Raw genomic sequence first — 22,520 nt, 5'->3', positions numbered from 1 at the left:
GGGTTTGTATGGTCTACGAAGATTCTCATCCCTCTGCCACTGCCAACATCATGCCTGTGCACACTGTCAGTATCCAGCTGTGAGGAAGCAGAAATCAGACCTCTCAACACTGTACTATTTCCCATTAAATGAAGCTCAGAGGCCGTAAGATCAGGGTTAGCAGTTAGCCTATTTGAAAGTTCTGGTTGAGATTTTCTGATTTCTAAAGTGCTGGAATAGGCCAGGCATGGTGGCTCATGCCTGTAATCCTGGCACTTTGGGAGGCTGAGGAAGGAGGATTGCTTGAGCCCAGGAGTTCAAGACCAGCCTGGACAACATAGTGAGACCCCCCCCCCATGTCTATTTTTAAAAAGTGCCCGAATATATACATCTGTGGATAATCAAATATCAGGATGATTTAAGATGGATGTGGTATAAACAATGTCAAAACACATATCAGGAAGTTTATATCCTTCATGATTATCTTTCAATACTTCAGTTATATCAAACAGAAAATTGCTAATTAAGGCCAAAATGCCCCTACACCTGACACTTATTAATCCCTCTTTATAAGAGAGAACATGACTCAGACCCAGAGCTTTCAGCAGCTGCAAATTAAGAACATTATTTAATTTTTCTTACATTTAAGTTTATTATTAAGGTTGCCTTCTATTTATGATGTGATGTTGGTTTTCCATGTGCAATTTCTTTTTAAAAATAAATGTATTTTAATTAGAAAACAGTGGATCATTTAAATAAAAAATATCAAATAAATGTGAGCATTGTACATATAGAGATGCCAAAAAAAATGTGAAAGTGGTTTTCAAATGACTGAAGTTTGAGGAACGATGCATGAGTGTAAACCAGAGAGCAGTTTCAAGTCATTGTAGAAAAAAAGGAAGGGACACTGAATTAAAGCCAACTGTCCTTACTTAGTCTTAGGGAAATGACTAATATTCTTTTTTTTTTTCTTTTTTTTTTTTGGAAATGGAGTCTCACTCTGTTGCCCAGGCTGGACTGCAGTGGCATGATCTCAGCTCATTACAACCTCTGCCTCCTGGGTTCAAGCAATTCTCCTGCCTCAGCCTCCTGAGCAGCTGGGATTACAGGCACCTGCCACTATGCCCAGCTAATTTTTTGTATTTTTAGTAGAGATAAGGTTTTGCCATATTGGTCAGGCTGGTCTCAAACTTCTGACCTCAAGTGATCCACCCACCTCAGCCTCCCAAAGTGCTGGGATTACAGGAGTGAGCCACCACACCTGGCCTAATATTCTATTAAAATATACCATAGAGAACACGCCTGAGCCCTTTCCCCAAAATAGGAAAATTTAATTAAGATTAGAAGAGAGATATACTTATGGTAATTGGTCCATCAAAGGCATTGGGCAGGTCTGTGACTGATGTACAATCTTCTTCAGGTGGAGCTATGAGGTAGGAAAAAAAGGATGAGAACCCTTTAAAAACACGAGGAAAATCTATCCTCATTATTATTAGTCAGTTAGGATGGAGTTTTATTATAACTTATTCCAAATAACTTTCTTTTTCCGAAACTCCTAAGTTGGCTAGGAATTTCTCTGCCTTTCCTGATGGATTTTCCGTTTTTACTTGATTTCATAAATTTCTGGAACTTATGAAGTTTCCAGAAATTTTCCCACCGCAGTGAATTCATTCATTAATAAATATACATTCTATATCAGGCACTGTGGAAGCCTGGGGGTACAATTTGAAATAAGATAGACACGGCTCCTTCTCTAATGCAAACACATTAGGGAGGATTTTTTAAATTTGTGATTACAAAAGTAATGCAGGAACATTGTAAAAAAATTTAAAAGTAAAGTATGAACTATCATGAGAAAATCATTTATAATCTGAGAAGTCCACAGAAATGATGAGAAAACATGGCAGACACACAATCAAATGTTTATCAACATGAACAGCATGACAATCTGAAGGTTAAAATAACATAATCACAACAAAGAATTTACTCAGTTGAAATATTAAAAACCAAATGAATCTCTAGTCTTTCATTAATGTAATAATGTATTTATTAATTTAGCTGATCTTTTAAGTGCTTACTCTTTATAGACTGCTTCTCAGCATGTTGCTTCTGAGGTTGACCACCTTTGGCCTAGGTGCCCAGAATATTTTTCAAGGTTACTGTTTTGGCATATCTCATCATGGGCATTTCTGGTTTTTTTTTTCTCTTGTTCTCCATTTATCCTCTACTCTTTCATCCCTTGCTTTAGGAATAAAGATTTCTGCCTGAATCTTGGGGCTGACTGATCATCCACAGATGTTACTGGTAGCCCTCTGAGCAGCACTGTCTCAAGCCGCCTGATAACAGGCCCTGAAACTTCCACCCTGCATTCCATTCCTTGTGTCTTAAAAGCAGACTGCAGTGTAGCTGAAGCAACCTTCTATTCATGCCAAAGTGCTTTATTCTGTGACTATAACTTGTATTGAGCTCTAAAACCTCAGAGAGCTTTAAACTGGTTTTGCCTTTATAGAAAGGTTAAGTCCATTTGTGCATTACAGCTTTTATTCTGTGTGTGTGTGCATACTTAAATTAAAATGGAAATTTATTTGTTAGGTTAGTTTCTCCCAGAATTGCTCCTGGCAAAGAGGAAGAAGGAGATGGATGGATGGAGATGGATGGATAGATGGATGGAGAGAGGGAGGGAGGAAGGCAGGCAGACAGACAGACTGCTATCACAAGAAGGGCTGTTATCACACGTATTTTAAGTGTCCTGCTATAATTTTTGTGTACTTATAAAAGTGGATAGAAACACAAGTTGAACAAAACAGGCTTTGTTTGCTTCCTAGTACCTGGGAGCATCTTTTCCCACAGATAAAAAGGATAACCTTAACCTGCCCATTTCTTTGGGCAGTTAGTGAAACTAACTGGCAGTTTTATACATTCAATTGGAAAAAAACAGAAAGTTTTAGGAAACGCCATTCTTGCAAAGCCTGTCCTAAAAGATTTCTCAGATTTCTTTAAAAAGAAGTATCACCTCCTTGGCGAGGCCATTCCTTACCATCCAATCTAAACTGCTTCATCACTCCCCCACACCAGTCACCATCACATAGCATCTTGCTCTCATTTCTTCTTCATGTTTACCACTATATAAACTTATCTTGTTCATCTTACTTGATGGCTGTTCATGGCACTTCTCTCAATCCCTGCCTTCTGCTACCTGCCTCCCTCCCTAGAAATATATAAGCTCCACAGATGAGTAATAACTTTATCTGTCTTGGCCAGAACATTTATGTGTGATGGGGACAGAGAAACATGCAATAAAAATGTGTTGAATGGATGAAAAAAGGAAAAAGTACCGATATAGTTTCCCAAGGGTCTATTCTTCCAGTAAACACACCTAAGATGTTAGCCCCCTAAATGCATCTCCAAATATGTACAGGTCAAGCATTTAGATTATCCTTAAATGTTAATGCCATAAGAAATAATTAAAGGAAGTTACAGATATAACTCTTCATTTATTATTTTTAAGCATCTACTCAACACTTATATGCCAGACCCTATAAAAGGAGAAAAGAAGATGAGCATGTTTCTGTCCCTGCTTCTGATAAATTCACAAGGTCATGGGGGACTGTAATAATTAATATTAATTTGGCTTTTTACAGTTTTCAAAAATATTTTCCAAAATTATTACACTTGAAAATAAGGGCATATAGCCAACCTGGGAGATTTAGGGGAGTATCTATCTTGTTTCTCTTGGAAATATCAGCAGAAACTGACGCAACCTATGAGATGCTTCTGATATTTGTATGTTGTGCATACCTGGAACCAGGCTTTGGATTATGGCTTCTTGATGCCAGAGATGAAACAATCTCCCCCAACTTCAAATATAACTGCAAGTAACAGTACACTGGGAATTTCCAGGCAGCAAGTTGTAATAGAATGGAGCATGATGTCAAAAACCCTAAGACAGTTTTGTAAATTATTAGAGCATTTGTTCACATGGACCCCCTTCATGCTCCAATTCACCTTTTTATAAAGAACATCAAATCTGGCAAATATGCTTAGTGGATTGACCCAAATGTGCAATTAACAGACTTACGCTCTCATGTCGGATTCCAGGGCCTTATTAGATAGCCTTTCTTTCCATTTAATGAGCTCTGTACTGCTTGGAAAGCTAGACCTGGTGAGGTGTTCCTGAATCTGAGGACTTGTTAGAAATTCTCTGAGGTGGGCTTTCTCATAAACCTTGGCTTCAACACACCAAAATAACCAAGAGAAACATTAATTATTCAGTCTAGCCACTAATCTCTGGTTGCCAGATAGAAAGGCACCCTCTTCAATGCTTGATACATTTTAGGTATCTCATAAATATTCTCAAATAGTGGTTGAATAAAGGAGGAAATGGATAAACAAATACATGTAGAATCTTCCCTTTAATTCTACCTTCAAAAGAAAATGAGGCACTTGACTGAAAGCAAGCTTAATAAATGAAACAATTCAAGTCAGTTCTGTGTTCAAACAGAAGTCACCAGGCTCACGCTGGGCCTCAACCACTGAAAATGAGGGAAAAAAAAATCACAAAGGCCTTTTCAAGTTCTGCCTTATTTTCATTTGTTAGCCATAGGCCATATTTTCTAAAAATACTGCTAAAACTTAAGCTTATGGAAGCTATCTACTAAGATCAAGCTGACTTTTATCCCTGTAGCCGTTTTATGGGGGGGGATCACAGCACTGGGACATGACCACCTGCTAGCAGCTTTCAGGCTAAATTAGATTCAGGGATCCTTTGCATAGGGCAGTTTATCAAAATCTTTAGCTCACTTAATACCCCTATCATCTGACTCTAATCCAAGACATTTAGAATTTATTTATCCTTAAACACATTTATCCTCTTCTCCAGTTTCTTTCCTTTTTTTTTTTTTTTGTCTCATTGCTTCAACAAGATTGTTAACTCCTTTAAGACAAGAAATGTAGCCTCCAGTTCTTTCTTACCCCATCTGTGCCTAGTGCAGTACTGAGCACATAGAGGTGATCAATAAATATTCCCTTTAAACTTAAATAAAAACTTACAAAAGTAGCCATCAATATTGAGTCAATTTGGAAAATAGACAAAAGGAAAAATATTATTTCTAGCTTTATTATTTAATTCATCCATTTTAGTAAGGAACATACCCCCTGTACTTCTCAAGCTTTTCAACTGAACTAACCCTCCAAAGAGAAGAAAATTAATCAATGCTCTTGCTCCCAACTCCAGGGATGGGCCCAACCTCATGAACAAAATTAAGGATAGAAACAAGTCTCAGTCGCAGCCTGCCTAGATGGCTTCGATGCCAGGCAATAAAACAGTGTGAGCTTCTATCTATTTGAGTTGAGGTTCCTTTTGGCAAGTGAAACCAACTTGTAAAACAGGTAAGACAATGTGGGTATGCAACTACATAATTTATTGCATACATTCACTCAGCAAGACTCAATGGGAGATGCAATAAGCAGTGCCCAGAGACTCAGGAGAGTATAGCCTCATGCCAGCCCTTTCCCAATAAGCCAACCTCTTCATCTAAAGCACAAGCTTTTCCCAATGTCTCCCTCTGACCTGTTGCACTGAGATGGAGCTAGCTAGACCACATGTTGCTCTATGTCTATTTCTTGCTTTTTTATATGTGTTTTTCTCATTATAATATCATTAGAATGACGTGCTAGACATGGGTATGGGAACTGAGTATGTATGAGTCGTGTACTACTTAGTGTTAATTGGACTCCCTTCCCTTTGGTCAAACTCCATTTGTGTCCTTCACTCATATAACAGGGAGGAGTAAACATTCTACAGTTTTCTGTTCCTGTTTCGTATATCTCTTGATAGATTCAGTGACCTGTAAATTTTTGTCAAAATCTACTGGCTTCACACACTCCATTTCAACTAGCCAGCCCTGATACTTTGTCCTAAACTCTAGATTTCTTCTCTGAATTTCCACTCTGATCCCTACTGTTCACACAACAAAGGGTAGGTGGTGTAGACTAAAGCCACTGATGTAATCTCACAATTAATTTTAATTTTGGGGTTTTTTTTAGTAGTGAGTAGAAGAAAGATCTCATAATTAAGTTGATGTCCTTTATATAGTTTAAAAATCCATGCAGCTTTTTTATATTTTACTACCATATATATGGTATATATATATTTATATTTGATGTATATGGTATATATATCTGTGATATCTTGATTTTATATATATAAATGTGTATATATTTATACATATATAACTGTGTACATAGTTATACGTATATAACTGTGTACATAGTTATACGTATATAACTGTGTACATAGTTATACGTATATAACTGTGTACATAGTTATACGTATATAACTGTGTACATAGTTATACGTATATAACTGTGTACATAGTTATACGTATATAACTGTGTACATAGTTATACGTATATAACTGTGTACATAGTTATACGTATATAACTGTGTACATAGTTATACGTATATAACTGTGTACATAGTTATACGTATATAACTGTGTACATAGTTATACGTATATAACTGTGTACATAGTTATACGTATATAACTGTGTACATAGTTATACGTATATAACTGTGTACATAGTTATACGTATATAACTGTGTACATAGTTATACGTATATAACTGTGTACATAGTTATACGTATATAACTGTGTACATAGTTATATATACATATACAAATATATAAATATATAAATAAATATATAAATATATATAAATATAAATTTATATATAAATAAATATATAAATATATATAAATATAAATTTATATATAATTAATATATATAATATATATAATTTATATATATAATATATAATTATATATTATATTATATATGGAATTATATATATAAATTATATATATTATATATAAATTTATATGTATAAATTTATATATAATATATTTTATATATTATTATAAATTATTATATGTTATATAATAATTTATATATAAATTTATATATAAATATAATTTATATATATAAATTTATGTATATAAATTTATATAAATATATAAATATAAATTTATATAAATAAATATAAATACATAAATATAAATAAATATTTATAAATATATATAAATAAATATGTATATAAATATATATATATACGTATATGTATATATCTGTGTTTGTCTCAGGCTGATAATGTCTTAAGTCCCTTTCCAGCTAATTTAACATCCCCTTCACATCTTTAGGGAAAACTGACACTCCAGCAAGATGTACCAAGTTTACCTCAAGGCTTCATCTTTCCCTTCACCCAACTTCAAACCTTCCATGGGAACAGAAGGCCCAGTTTAACAGGTAAGACTTTTGATAGTTGGCATCGAGATATTTGACATTTATATTTTGATCCTTCTCAAAAAATTCTGAAAATTCATGATGCATAGAATTCTTTAATTTTGCTAGGACTTGAATAAGGCTCATAAGCCTGATTTTCTAGGTTAATGGTTGGGAGAAAGTCACAAAGACATAGAGAAAGGCTGGCCTGTGTCCTAGCATCTACATCTTAACTTAGGTTTCTTCTTCTCTGGTTCTTTCAACTGTTGGGTAAGGGATATTTAAGAAGGTCAAAGGCATACCATATACTCTCCAAGGCTTTTTTCCAGCCCTCTCATATAATAAATACCTCTCAGCTAAGACATTTGACTTACACCCCAAAGCTATCATTAGATTCTTGTCACTCCCTTATTCAAAACCTGTAATGACTTCCCATCACACTGAGAATGGATCACCCCCTGTTAGCTGGCCCTTGCTTAACTCTCTGACTTTATTCCTTGGCATTCTCCCCTCTGAGCGCTGATATTCTCAGAACAGTCCAGGAGGCACTTTCCCGGACCACCTTCTCAGAAAACAAAAGCATCCCTAGCACTCATTAGCCTCGTATTTTGCTTTCTTTTTTATAGCACTTGTATGACTTTCAGACTTCATATAGGGCAAGCTTGTTCAACCGGCGGCTCACAGGCCTTGGGTGGTCCAGGATGACTTTGAATGTGGTCCAACACAAATCCGTAAACTTTCTTAAAACATTATGAGATTTTTTTGTGTGATTTTTGTTTGTTTGTGTTTTAGCTTATCAGCTACTCTTAGTTTTAGTGTAATTTATGTGGGGCCCAAGACAATTCTTCTCCCAATGTGGCTTAGGGAAGCCAAAAGATTGGACAGTCCTGAATGGTATTTAATATTTATTTGTTTATTGTTTGCCTCCCCAATTTAGCATGTAAGCTCCATGGAGACAGGAATGTTGACTCTGCTGTACAGATATTCAGTGAGCATTTGTTATGTAAATGGAGGCTACATGAATCCCCACTTAAGCTGAGCTCCAAAGACCAGGCTCCCAAAGCCTTTCATGCCAACAGACACCCCCCTGAGAACCAACCTGAAGCATTGAAGCAATATGTGTCATACTGGGAGGTGTTGGACGTGAGGATGTACACCCCTGTGTTGTTTGCTGCACAGATGGAGTTGGGGTGGATCCGGGGAATCACCACGTGCCCTTCTATGAACCCATACCTGTAAGAGAAAAACAAGAGGATATTGACCTAAACGGCTAAGACGGGAATTTCATAATATCCCATTCAATGACATTTAATGCCGTGCAACACTTCATTCAGTTCACCCCTAGGGATATCGGAGGTTTCAACAACCGAGTTATTTGAAATCCAAAAATAACAGCATAGAGAGGGAAAGAGATCAACAAGACTGATAGAAACAAAGTGATTTTATTTAGAGACCTATAAAGAGCTTTTTAAAAAAAAAATCATGAAAGGAATAATTAGTTTCAGTTAAAATTTGTGTTCAGCAATGTTGAGTCTATTTGAACAAACAGAAGGAAGCCTGAGTCACAGAAGAGAGAAGTTTTGATGTAAGATTCATGCTGGCTCTGGATTACCTTCATGTTTTCCAGAAAATACCCAAAATGGCCAGCTTCCATAGATAGGAAGGGGTGCTTCTTTATTTCAGTGCACACATTCCAGACCTGCCTCATGTCCCATTCCCCCACTTCTTTCTCAGCCACAACTTTTCCTGTGAGTCCCCTTACTCCATACTCCATTGCCCTAAACATGAAGCCTTGTTTATATGCCAAGTACACAGCACAGCACACTGCCTCCTGAGCATTGCAGGCATAATTCTATTGCCAGTGGGAATAAATTAACCATCATTACTATGGGAGTCATAGCAATTAAGTAAGCAGATAGCAATGGCTCATGTAGCTCAGGAACTTTCCAGAAGTAGCACAGCCAGAGAAACGCATAGCCCCTCTCTCCCCACCAAGGTATCTCTGGGAGTGTGTTACAGCTGGATACAACATACAGATACAACATACACAGCCCAGCCTCTTCTAGCAGCATCCTGGTGGCTAAAAACTTGCTTATTTTTTAATTGTGCTAAAAACACAATTTTTTCTGAATATAAAATGCCTCAAAAAATGAGATGTGGGCTGAGAAAATGCCATGTGCAAGGGAAGCTGTGGTGCAGCAGGAGGGCAGAGAGGAGGAAGCTAAATCCAGCAGGTTTTTCAAAATGCAATTCTGGCTAAAATGCACATTGTTGCTTTTCATCTTTCCTGCCAGGGGCAACAGCATGGAGTGCATCACCCTGCATGACCCATGGAAATGTCTGTGAGTCTGAAGTTTCCAAGCACTCAGAACTCCTATCTATGTGGCAATTGTAGCTCGCATGACTAATTTCTCATCTGAACAGACAAACTGGTTTCCCCAAAGCCTCCTTAGCTTGGCAGGGTGTGCGGGCACAATAAAATGGTAATAAGTTTTCATATATCTAAGAGTTGCTACCAATCAGGGTGGGGCAGAAAAAAGAGAGTAGCTGCTAAGGTTTTATCCTAACCCATGAGACTCTGCCATCTGTCCTATGGCAGAAAGCTGATTCATAGCTACCTGAGAGAAATTATGGAAATGAGTTTTGCAATACTTAATACCAGTTATGGGTGAAATGATAGATTTCTTTGGCACAGTTTTTCTAAATAATACTTCTTGGTGAACCTACCCGCCAACTCACCCCCATCACATCATGTCATCAAGTATGGATAACACCAACATTCTAGAATCTATTGCATTCTCTTTGTAAGCTATTACTGAGTTTTTGCCACCTCATGTTGCCTGCCGGTTTTATGGGTCATGCTAACTGTAAATTGGGGATATTAAAGTTTATATGTGTATATGTGGCATGAGTAAGTTACTGTTCACAAGGAGGAAAGAATATTCAGCAAATCCAGGCAGCATACTTTCCTCCCCTTTTAAGCCCCTGAGGAGGGCTTGGTCATTAAAATCCTGTCCTGGGCTGAGGCTAAGCAGAACCAGAATCCTAACTCCTCCATAGGCAGGCTGTGTGTGCAACTTCTCTAAGCCTCAGTTGTTTCATCCATAAAATGAGGTGATAATATTGACCAATACTGCAGTTTGAGGATTAAGTGAGGGGTTTGGCCAGGTGGGCAGTAGGGCTCCCAGCATCTAAGTGCTTGATGATTGGCCAGTGGCAGTTGTAAGAACTCCCCTGGTCCTCAGCACATGGCAGCATATCTATATTTTGCAAGTATGCCTTGTTTGTATTTCACAATCAAAGTTCAGCTTACTAAATTCACTTTCTTAGGCCAGCGGCCTAGTCAGGGCCATAATTAAACAATTAGCCTTGGGAATAGAATAATGGATTTGCTAAATGGCCTTTTTTCATTGCATCCTACAGTGCAAGTTCAGCAGCCACCAGAGCTTTCTCCCTCTCTCTGCTCCTTTCATATTCCCCCAGACCTAGCTCTGAACACATACAGATGTCTATGTACATCTGCTCTTTATTTTAGAGCAGTGCTGCTCAATAGAACTTTCTGCAATGATGGAAATGTTCTCTAACCTGGGTCATCCAGTACAGTAGCCACTGGCCATTGGTGACTAACTGAGCACTTAAAATGTAGTTAGTGCTAGTGAAGAACTAAAGTTTTAATTTTAGTATTTTAATTAGTTTAAGTGTAAGTCACCACATGTGGTTAGTGGCTACCATATCAGACAGGGCAATTTTAGGCAAAAGACTTTCCTTTTCCCTTTCAGCAAGAGTCTCAGCCATCACTCATAATGTGGGTGCATGACTGTAACCAGTGTTGGAGGATAGAAGCACTTAACTTACTTCTGTCCTCTTACTCATGGTTTCCGTAGAGTTCTGCAGCTTGACTTTTCAAAAGCAGTCTGTGTGCATGTGAGTGTGTGTTGCAGAGAAAGGGGAATCATATTACCTAAAGACACTGCAAAAGCACAGCTACAGGCTGGGGTAGAAACTTCAGAGCAGTTGTAGAGGTTACTCAGTCCTCTTCTAGTGAAAACAAATCGAACCACAACAATTCACTGTGATTGCCACCGTGGCTTGCTCTTCTTGTGCACCGCTTACCACAAGGCCATTGGAAATTCAAAAAATAAAGTCCTTGCTTGTTGTGATTATCTTGCTTGGAGCCATAGTTTGAGGAAGGCTCTATGCAGCTCTAGAATAACTGGTAGGAGCCCTCTCAGGGCTCCCAATAATAATATATCTTAATATAATATAGCTTAATAACTTTCATGCCTTTTTATTTACTTTTTCAAACCAGAGAAACATAGAAGAGAAACCAAAAAAAAAATTTTTTTTAAGAGAGAGTAAGAGAGAGTAGTTTGAAAAGTCTGCTTTGATCCAAGTCTGCAGGGCCAAGACTCTAACAGCCACATATTTATTTCAAACACTGTTATTTGGTTTATGTTTTCTTGTGGTTCTGACAATGATACTGCAGCTTCTTCAAAGCCAGGAGAGCTCTGTGGAAGCAGGTTAGACAAGAGGATTCCAGCCGAGAGGACCCCTAATGGCTTCCTCTGGGTTCTCGCTCTATGATTCACAAAGGTGTCTTTAGCTGACTTTAAAGTCCAGTTGTCATACAGGTTGCAGATTGACTTGGCCAAATTAATAGGTGAGGTTGACTCCTTAGGCAATAATCCATTCAGCTGTGGGAAAGGAGCCTTCCAGTTCTAAGCCCAGCTGCCTGGTCCCAGGCCACCAGCTTTCCCCAGTGGTCGGGTGCTGGTCTCTTACCTGCAGGTCTCAAATCCGATGCTCAGAGCTTTCTCCATCTGGGCCATTGTGGGCAAGGTGCTATTGAAAGCCTTGCAGAGGTCAGCGGCCTCCGTCCGAGAGATGCTGTAGCGACCATTTTTCTCCACGTGGAATACACCTGCAAAGCGGCAGGTTATATTCAAATCTATGGGAAGAAACAGAAATGTTAGATTCTTTTGCATAAATAATTTGGAGACAGTAATAAGTTCAGTTTAGGACAGACTCCTTAAAAAGCCAAATAAGGCCAGGCGCGGTGGCTCATGCCTACAATCCCAGCACTTTGGGAGGCCGAGGTGGGTGGATCACCTGAGGTCAGGAGCTCAAGACCAGCCTGGTTAACATGGCGAAATCCCGACTCTACTAAAAATACAAAAATTAGTCAGGTGTGGTGGCACATGCCTCTAGTCCCAGCTACTTGGGAGGCTGAGGCAGAAGAATCACTTGAACCAGGAGGCAGAGGTTACAGTGAGCCGAGATCATGCCACTACACTCCAGCCTGGGTGACAGAGCAAGACTCTACCTCAAAAAAAAAAAAAAAAAGAACAAAAAAACAAAAAGCCAAATAAATTTCTCTACTAGCCAGAGCCTTCAAAATTCACTCCAGCATTCCAAAGCACCATGATATTAAGCTCAAATCTGAGAAAAGACATGGTAAAATAATATCACTCTTACATTCTCTCCATTGATTGCTCTGCAACAAAGTTTTTAAAAAGCAAATGATTTAATTTTGATTATTGATGTCATACAAACTTACAGAAAACTTACAAAACACAGGAAAGCAATGAAGGAAAATAAGTCCACCACTACAAAAACTACAGCAAACACTTTTCTATATCTTCTTCCAGTTTGTTTACTGAATACACACATTCACACGTGCACACATGCACACACGTACTTTATGCATATATACATAAAGTATGTATCTATATACACATACACACATACACACAAATATACATACTCACACATATGCTTGCATAATTGAAATGGTACTGAATATACAGTTCTAGATTTAAGAGTCATTTTTCCACTTAATCTTATGTATGAGCATTTTTTCACAATCAAGTGATCTCTCCCTGGCTTACAACCTCCAAGAGTTTATGTTCATACCCAGTATAAATGTTCTTATTATGGCTAAAACCAACATAATCTGGCTCCTGGCTCCCTCTCTAACCTCAAAGCAGCTTGCTCTGCTCTAAGCACAAAGCTTGTCTTCAATTCTCTCAGACATTCTGAGCTCCTTCCCATCCTAGAACATGTGTATCTGCCTTCTTCTCTGTCTGGAATGTTCCATCCTCAAATGGTCACACAGGTGGTTCATTTTTTTATCATTCAGAATTTTAACTCCACGTCACCTCACTTTAGAGTGCTTCCCTAAATACCCTTATCTAACCCCCAGTCTCTCCCTCAACTCATTTGGCTTTTGTGTCTTCACAACAGCCTGGTCATCTATTGATGCGTGTGGTTACTCTCTTTCTCTCCTTCCTGGAATGAAAGCTCTGAGAAAGCAAGGGCCTTTTACTTGCTTGCAGCTGTTATCTCTAATCCCTATAACAGTACCCAATAGAAAGTAGATGCTCAACAAGTATTTGTTATATAAACGAATGACTCATTGAAATTTCCTCAGAAACACACTTTTAATATATTGGCAGACCAAAAGCCTGTCGTTTGCTCTCAGAGTTAATGGCATTGAAAATGAAGCCTAACTGCTATCAATTGGGTAAAGAATTATTCAATACAAGGACTTTAGTGAGTTTTGTAGACATTAATCTGAAATTCCAATAGAGAACTAGAAATCATCCTCTTCTACTTGATCCTGTGTAACAATCTCAAAAGACTTCAAAGGCTGTAATTGAAAACTCCTGGGACTATATGACCCCCGGTTTACACTTGAGGAAACTGCATGCAAAGGGTTAAGTCATTGAAACTATCCTGGTGAAGCTTGATTCCTCCTGAACACTTCCTCAGGCCTCAATGACTGTCCTTCTCTAAGAAGACATGTTGACATCGTCTTGGGACAATGCCCCAGGTGCCTGGCCAGGCACCACTCCTTGTTGTTAGTTAAGAACCAGGTCTGGAATCAGACTGAACTGGCATTAACCAGCTCCATCTCTTCCTTGCACAGCTCTGGTGGTGGGTAGGAAGATTCCACTTATTTACCAACAAGAAAGTTGAGGCTCAGGGAAGTGAGTTGCCCAAGGAAGTGAGTGAGTACCTCTATCTAGAGCTTATAGTCTCCTTCCTGAATCCCAGTTGCTCTGTTCTGTATTTCTGAGCTGACAGCAATAGGAGAGGGGACCTATTACTGCAGTGTCCCTGGGTACCCAGTACCTTTGAGATTCTGTGTTGCATCATCTTCAGAAACCTGAAAGGTGAGTTTTATGTATGTATGTATGTATTATTTATGGGTGAAGCTCAGAAAAATTAAATGACTCCCCAAAGTCACCCAGCTCTTAAGTGGCAGAGCAGGAAATCTATCTCAGACCTGTTTACCACCCAAACCCATGCTTTGAACCACTTTACTATGTGCCCAGGGATCCTTTTCTATCATTAGTGCAACTGAAGAAAGGAGAGAGGCACACCTAAACAACTGTTAAATAATGACAAAGAGTCATTATTATTGAATTGTATGGGCAACCACTGCTTTCTCTTTCCTGAGCAGGAAGCAGGTCTCAACCACTAGGAAACAATGTCTAACAAATGCGAAATGAGGTAAGAAAACTGTTAAAATTCTGTATTATCTCCCTTGATTCTGAAAATAGTAAAAGAAGAAACAAGAAATGGAACTTGAAAAGACATAAGCCAATGTCTATTATTTTTATTTTCTTTTGTTTGCATCATTAGCACATGGGGGGAAAATAACAACTAGGTGAAATGGAGAAAATGTGTTTTTGCAGTTCACTCTTTTTCAAGCCTAATGGTGTTCTCTTAAGCCACTCATGCAGCCCTGGGCTGATGGGGCAATGAGAGGATAGAGAAGGAAATGCATAAGGCCCTTTTGCAATACTATTTGTTTTTACTGACATTTTCAACTTTGGCCTCAGTTGGCCAGTCTTACAAAAGGAAACTGTCAATCTACATGACAGACCTTCCGGGGCCTCTCCTCGTCCAGCACACAAAAGAAAAACAAAGCATTCCTATCAGCTTCTTGAAGATAAGGCTGATAGGGGAGCCTCTGATTCCAGGCGAGGCAAACTACCTGTCTGCCCCTGGCCCAGGTGGCTGCTGTCACTCTCAGATTAAAAATCAACTCTGAGGCATGGACAATAATTGGAGCTCAATGGTAGTTTCTTTCTTATTACAGTCAATTCTACCTTGCCACCTGGCAGACAGAATATGCAAATGTAAGAGGAACCAATTGAGGCTGAGACTTTTCAGTAAAATCCCTTGAGTTTCATGAGTTTCAGTAAAATCCCTTGAGTTTCAGAAGCCAACATAACTTCACTGACAATACATGCATCCATTGTGGGAGTGTGTCTATATGACGGGTCTTCCAAAAGTTCCATGAAAAATACGTGCTATGAAAAAACTATACATAGATTTCAAATTTTTTTTTTTGCACCAAAATAAACTCTCACTAACTTGATATATCTGAACAGGATCTAGTTTGAAGCACTAACAAGGATAAGACATGTTTGAAAAGATCCTCTCTCAGAGCAACATGAATTCTGCTAAAATTGAAGCAAGAACACACACCAAAATTTTTGGTGAAGCTTAGGTGGAAGAATGACAAAATCATTGATGCTTTATGAAAAGTTCATCAGGACAATGCCCCAAAGAAATCAGCAGCTTACAAACAGATAACTTGTTTGAAGAAGGGACAAGATGATGTTGAAGATGAAGCCTGCAGTGATATGCCATCCACATCAATTTGGGAGAAAAAAATTAATCTTATTTGTGACTTAAATGAAGAGGACCAATGATTAACAGCAGAAACAATGGCCAGCATCATAGACATCTCAACTGGTTCAGCTTACACAAATCTGACTGAAAAATTAAAGTTGAGCAAACTTTCCACTCAGTGGTTGCCAAAACCATTGTGCCCAGATCAGCTGCAACCAAGAGCTGAGCTTCCAGTGGAAATTTTAAACAAGTGGGATCAAGATCCTGAAGCATTTCTTTGAGAATTATAACAGGAGATGAAACATGGCCTTATGAGTGTGATCCTGAAGACAAAGCACAATCAAAGGAATAGCTACCAAGAGGTGGAAGTGGTCCAGTCAAAGCAGGTGGACCAGTCTAGAGCCAAGGTCATGGCAGCTGTTGTCTGAGATGCTCAAGGCATTTTGTTTGTTAACTTTCTGGAAGGTCAAAGAACGATAACATCTGCTAATTATGAGAGTGTTTTCAGAAAGGTAGCCCAAGCTTTTGAAGAAAAAATGTATCGAAAAGCTCCACCAGAGAGTCTTCCTCCACCATGACAATGCTCCTGCTCATTACTCTCATCAAACAAAGGCAATTTTTTTGAGAATTTCTGTGGAGAAGCCATTAGGCATCCACCTTACAGTCCAAATTTGACTCCTTCTGACTTTTTTTTTGTTACTTAATCTTTAAAAATCTTTAAAGGGCACCCATTTTTCTTTAGTTAACAGTGTAAGAAAGATTGCATTGATGTGATTAAATTCCCAGGACCCTCAGTTCTTTAGGGATGGACTAAATGGCTGCTATCATAGCTTATAACAGTATCTTGAATGTGATGGTGCTTATGTTGAGAAGTAAAGTTTACATCTTTAAACTTTTATCTTTTAATCTCATTTTTCCATGAACATTTTGAATTCTCCTCATACTTATATGTGTGTATGCAAGTGAGTGTGTGGTTGTATGTGCATGTGATCAGCCAAGACAGGATGAAACAAACAAACTCAGCCTTTAGCCTTCCTAGATGTGAAGGCTTAAGCAGGTTCTGACACATTGTAGGTGTCAAATCTGCAAAGGGCTGCTGATTGGATGAAGAAATCCTATGCAAAGTAAAAATTCCACAGCTTACATTTATCTTGATCTCATGAGAAAGTCCAACTCCTAACCCTGATGCTATTTAGCCACTTAGGAGTTGCAAGAATGGTGTCAAATACTTCATTTCTGGTCAACTATCCTGTGAATGTTCACAATCCTTCTACTCTAGGTCCCTCTTGACTTAAAAGGAGCCAACATTTTCAAGGCGGTGTGTCATTCAAACCCTGATAATTTATGAAGACATTTCAACAGGTTTCCTTGATACTAACGCAAACCCAAATAATTACCTGGGAGGATATTAATAATGCCAACAGCAAGAGCAGTGGCTAATATTTATTGTGCATTCATTATGTGTATGCCAGGCTCTCTTTTAGGCACTTTAGAATTATTTACTCATTTTATCCTTAAAACATTCCTATGAGGTGGGTAATATTAGTATCCTCATTTTCCAGATGGAGAAACTAACACACAGAGAGGGGAAGAAATAAAGAAACATGCCCAAACTCACAATGAAGTAGAATTAAGGCAAGGTTAAGATGTGAATAGCCATGGACCACAGAACATTGCTTGATAGAGTGCCAATGTCTCTGGCAATGGTGCTAGCCATGCTGCAAACCACTATAGAGAGGCAAGACTCCTCAGATGTCTGTGTGTCTCTCCTGAGAAACAGAGACCTCTGTGATTCAGGATCCACTTTGACTCAAGAAGCTAATGCTAAATGGCTGATTGCATCTCTCAAACAAGCCTTTCCGGCTGGAAATAAATCAAGAATGTTTTCCGTTGAGCCCTCTGGTCTCCAATAAATCTCCTGTATCATGTAATGAATAAAATGTCCCAAGTGCCTCCCTCTGAGCGATAAATGAGCTCAACTGAAAACACTGACTGTTTGAGGCCACTTTTGGATTTGGAGAGGAGACTTCCCATGGTAGAAATGCCACCAGGCCTTTAGCATGCTCATTACTATAGGGCTGTGGGCAGCACAGAGGGGTCATGGAGACCAGTGTCCCAGTGTCTAGGAACCTTATCTCCCTACCCACATGGGAAGAGGTCTGCTAGGGAGCTGTCAGGAAGGTGAGAAAAAGGAGCTCTGAAAGAAGGTTTTTTTGTCCTATAGAGCTGGTCTCTAGTGCCACACTTTTATGAAGGTCAGTAGTTCAACCTAGTTAGGACCTCCTCAAACCTGGTTCAATTCCTGACCCTGCCACTCACTTTAGGTGACACAGGTTGTTAGTTACTTAACCTCTCTGACTCTCCACCTCTTCCTTGATGGGAAGACATTGCTAACCTGTCAGGGTTTATGGGACTATTACATGAAATAAGGTATGTCAAACACTTGATATGGTGTTTGACACTTAATAATCAGAGCCAATGAGCATTGCACACTTATTAGGTGCCTTATGCACTTCAGCTAATTTAATTCTCATAAAAATGCTATGAGGTAGGCACTATTGCTAAACCCATTTTAGAGATGAGGAAACTGAGGCACAAAGTGGTGAAGTCCTTTGCCCAATGTCATCCAAGTGGGAAAGTCAGGATTCTAACCTCTATGCTATGTTGCCTCCTATCCAGGCTCCTGGTTACAGGTACTATGCATTCTCTCCTGGATAAATCATCACTGACCCCAAATGCCATTAATCTCATCTATACTGTCCCCTAAGCCTCAGATCAAGGAAAATAGATCTCTAATAAAATTGTCCCAGCACATTTCAAAGCTTTGCCTAGATTGTAGGGCCTGCGAGGAATAATAGCTTCTTGGTCCACCCCAGTTATTTCTGAAGTTGTAGAAAATCACAACATGTGCTGGGAAGAGAGCACTGTGTAATTTTCACCCAAGTTGCCATTATCTACGTCTTCCCAAACTTTCCTGAGAGGTGAGTGGGCTGGTACTAGTATTGGAGCTGGGCTGCAAGGGATTTTCAATATGGAATCCAGGAGCTGGTCAATACATCCATGGACCTGTGAGATTATATGCAAGATTGTGTGTATGGATGTGTGTGTGTGTGTGTGTGTGTGTGTGTGTGTGTTTTAGGTAGGGCAACATCTCTGGTTTTCATTGGTTTTCAAAGTCTGTGACACAACCAGGTAAAGAATTACAAGAAATTATTATCTCCAAGGTCTCTAGTAACCAGAAATTCCAGCATTCTGAAATTTTGGAACTTCTCTGTGGGCTTCGTGACAACAGAAATGGTGTCTCCCTTCTTCACAGTTATATCCCCAGTACCTAGTACAGCCTCCCATGGTAGGCAAATGTTGAATGAAATAATGAATTAATAAATGCTCTCTTTCTGCCCCCAACCCCCGACAGGCTGCAGTCTTATAGGGTGCAAAAAGATCACCTATCAGGTTCCTTTCCCACATCATATCTGAAGAATCACCAGCTGGTGTTTGCTGAGAATTCCTTATTGGACACTTAAAAGGTCTTTAACCCAGAACTTTGCTTCTGTGAACATTTGCTGTTTTCCCTGAAAGCAAATGTTTCAGAGACCAACTTTTAGTTTTGTAACTGGCTTTGTCTGTCTGAATGTGCAAGCTATCATCTCAGTTACAGGACAGTATGTTCACATACCATCACAGGGCCATTTCTGAGGCCAGATCTCCTAGGGAACATGGCAAACACAGTACATTCCATATGAAGACCACCCGAAGACAAAATCGTGCTATGCCCAAAGAGAGGGCACTGTCAGTTCTCCAGACCAGACGTCTCCAGATTCTGCAAAATGAGTTAATTTGTTTTCTAACTTGAGCCACCCAGGTGTGCCTGATCCCTATTTGTCATCTCCTCAGGAGGGATGAGGCAGAATTAGATTTTTGGTTCCAGATTAAGCTATATGTAAGGAGAAGTTGCTTTATCATGAAGATGAGAATAAAGCCAGTTCCTGCTACTCAATGGTGTTCTAATTCCTGCAGCTCCTGGTCCATAACCACAGTGAGCACTCACTGAGTGCCTAGTCTGGGTTCAAGGTATTCAGCACTTTACACCTAATATTTCACTTAATTTTCCTAACAATCCTGTGTGGCAGGCATTTTTATTATCCCCATTTTACACAAGAGGTAACTGATTCATTGAGAAGAGGTAAGTAACTTGTGCTAGTCACTGGGGGACCTGGGTTTCAGACTGGGCAATCTGGCTGATCATTTTCCAGTGTTAAATTCCAACTTATGCACAGGTCAGACACTGAAATGACAGGAAGCCCACTTACCCTTCACGTGATTTTTCAATAAAGTGTGGAGAGGTGATCATGAAAAGAGAGCCCTAGAGAGAAGAATTTGAGCTTATTGAATATTATTTTAAGATCAGAAGTCCCTTCATTCTGGACCACAAGATAGGGGCCTTTACCAAGGCCTGGTAAGGCTTCAGTGGAACAAACTTCACTCATGGAATTTTCACTCTCTCTCCAGAGAGGAGATTCTGAAGTCTTGACCTTGACTGGCTTTCCCCAACAGTGGGCTGACTGCTTCTCTCTGATTCTGCCTGTTGGTCTTCCCATCATACTCTTGGGAATTTAGAAAGCCCAAACCCAGTCGTAGCCCCCAGGCCTCCTGCCCTTTACAGCCTGAATGCTCTCTCTACAATTAGGCAGGGCTCTTAGGAGAGGACTCCAGGACTTGGGGTTGGCCCAGGGTTGGGTCACCAAGGACACAGGCTGTCCTTGTGACATTACGAGATGTCTGCAGCCAAACCCAAAAATCTAGACCGACCAAGCTAAGGCTCCAGGTTGATGTAGCTGGAACATGGCTCTCTGGGTGGACTGCACCCAAAGTGATTGAGCTCCTGGGAGTCAACCACACACAAACCACTTGGGCAGCCAGAAGCACTGGTAAGCTCTCCAAATTTTTTATTTTTACAGTGTTTATCATTAAAAAGCCAGGATTCTATTTCTGTCCTCTGATTTGCTGAGCTCATGTCCAAAACAGATTGCACAACTAATAAATCTTACTGAGCTGGTTCTGATCAGAAGTAGGAAGGGAAAAGGACAAGGTTTTGTTGTTTTAAAGCATTATTGTTAATTGGATTATCTACTTTTAAAGCCAGGAGGCACAATGGGAAGCTTCTAACCAATTTCTCTTGTGACACAGGAGAAAAAAAAATCAAGGATAGCCGAGTATGGTCCTCCAGCAAGTTAAAAAACAAAACAAAACAAACAAAAAACAAAAACAAAAACACACACACACACACACAAAACTCAGGGGTTCATAATTGCAGATTTCTGACTCCTACACCAGTGCTCTTGCTACTGATCTATCTTTCATAAGAGGTCTGAGCAAGCTGCTCTCAAAAAAGCCACAACTCACTGTCTTAATAGGACATGAAGAAGTCATTTTCTTCTTCATTTGTTCGAAGGCTTCAAAGCCCAGAAGTTTTCATCTGGGAGTCTTTCTAGCTATTGTGCCCTCTGCTGCCCCCCAGGCCTGCCAGTCTAGAAGGCCGGCACATCACTCGCCCCCATCTCCTGACGCCCATGTGATGGGCTGCTGGTGAAAGGGTGTATTGTTTAGCATCCACTTCTGAATGAGGCCAGAATCACACTTGGTGGCCGAATCGCCTTTGGCTGCCCAGTGCAGACCATGAGTCTTGAGTGACTCAGTCTCTCCCGGAATTGCCCTGGAGGCAGATGAGGGTTTAATGAGCAGAGAAAACAGTCATGCACAATCATACCCAGAGAATTTCCTCCAGAATGTGCCCTGGGTTGCTTTCAACTGAGCTATTCATCACTTGGCACTTAGAAAGGCAAGGCACCCCAACGTCTTGGCGCCTGGCTGGACCCCCTGATTTCTCTGCCTTTTTTCCATGGAGCCTGGAGCCTGTCATGGCAGCCAATGCTGAACCAACATGGAGGGGCCTGTCACATTGGAGAAGAATCCCAAGGGTTCTCCTAACTGTTACCCTGGCCCCTCAGCCAAGGCCACCAAATGATCAACCCAGTGCACAGCCTAGAAAGCTCTTGGGTTGTTTTGAGAGTTTGGAGAACAGTCCTGTCCCTGTCTCCTAATGGGATGATGGGGACTTGGAGGTGAGGGTATGGAGAACTGTTTAACCCCCCACTCCTGGTCCTGGATCCAACAGAGTCTTTCTGGCAAAAGAAAGTATGTGTCCCAGAACTGTTGCTTCACTGCACCAGAATCCTGTAACACCAAGTAGTCTTTGACGAGTGCGTCTTCAGGGAGAGAAACCACAGTACCCACTCCTGTGTGTTGCCATGGTGATCAGGAAATCCTCTGGCCTCACGATCTTTGTTTTCTGCTTTTTTGGATCTTATTGATTTAGCAGATTGACTAGCACAAACCCAGGATGTGGTAAATGAAATGAAAAAAGCATCTTGGGGCCCAGATAGGGTTTTTCCTCTTGCAAGTAGAAAATAAGGTTGGGCCATTTGGTTTTGTCATTGTATTTTTTTTTTCTGGGTGGTTACAATGACTGATATATCACCTAATCAATATACAGTTTCTGCTAATGTCTATAGCTGGCATTTTGTGGAACTGCTTAGCTTTAGTTTGAGGGAAGAC

At 39.7% G+C, this 22,520-nt stretch overlaps 1 protein-coding gene across 11 annotated transcripts in view; it reads right to left on the bottom strand.

The window, feature by feature from the left end:
• CD44 (CD44 molecule (IN blood group)) overlaps positions 1 to 22,520 on the bottom strand; it is a 93,664-nt gene that overhangs the window by 44,167 nt on the left and 26,977 nt on the right. For 10 of the 11 annotated variants that reach the window (XM_019036408.4, XM_055355522.2, XM_055355524.2 and 7 more), the window contains exons 2-4: positions 12,042 to 12,207; positions 8,359 to 8,492; positions 1,337 to 1,405 (exon numbers count right to left, since the gene is read on the bottom strand). In XM_019036408.4, the coding sequence (XP_018891953.1) occupies positions 1,337 to 1,405; positions 8,359 to 8,492; positions 12,042 to 12,207 (369 nt within the window). The remainder of the gene's footprint in view (positions 1 to 1,336; positions 1,406 to 8,358; positions 8,493 to 12,041; positions 12,208 to 22,520) is intronic. The other variant, XM_019036411.4, reaches the window with a different exon arrangement.

This window comes from Gorilla gorilla, chromosome 9 (genome assembly GCF_029281585.2).
Source record: "Gorilla gorilla gorilla isolate KB3781 chromosome 9, NHGRI_mGorGor1-v2.1_pri, whole genome shotgun sequence".
Classification (NCBI taxonomy): Eukaryota; Metazoa; Chordata; class Mammalia; order Primates; family Hominidae; genus Gorilla; species Gorilla gorilla.
The sequence above is the reverse complement of the archived record's forward strand: the minus strand, read 5'-3'. Positions and strand labels throughout refer to the sequence as shown.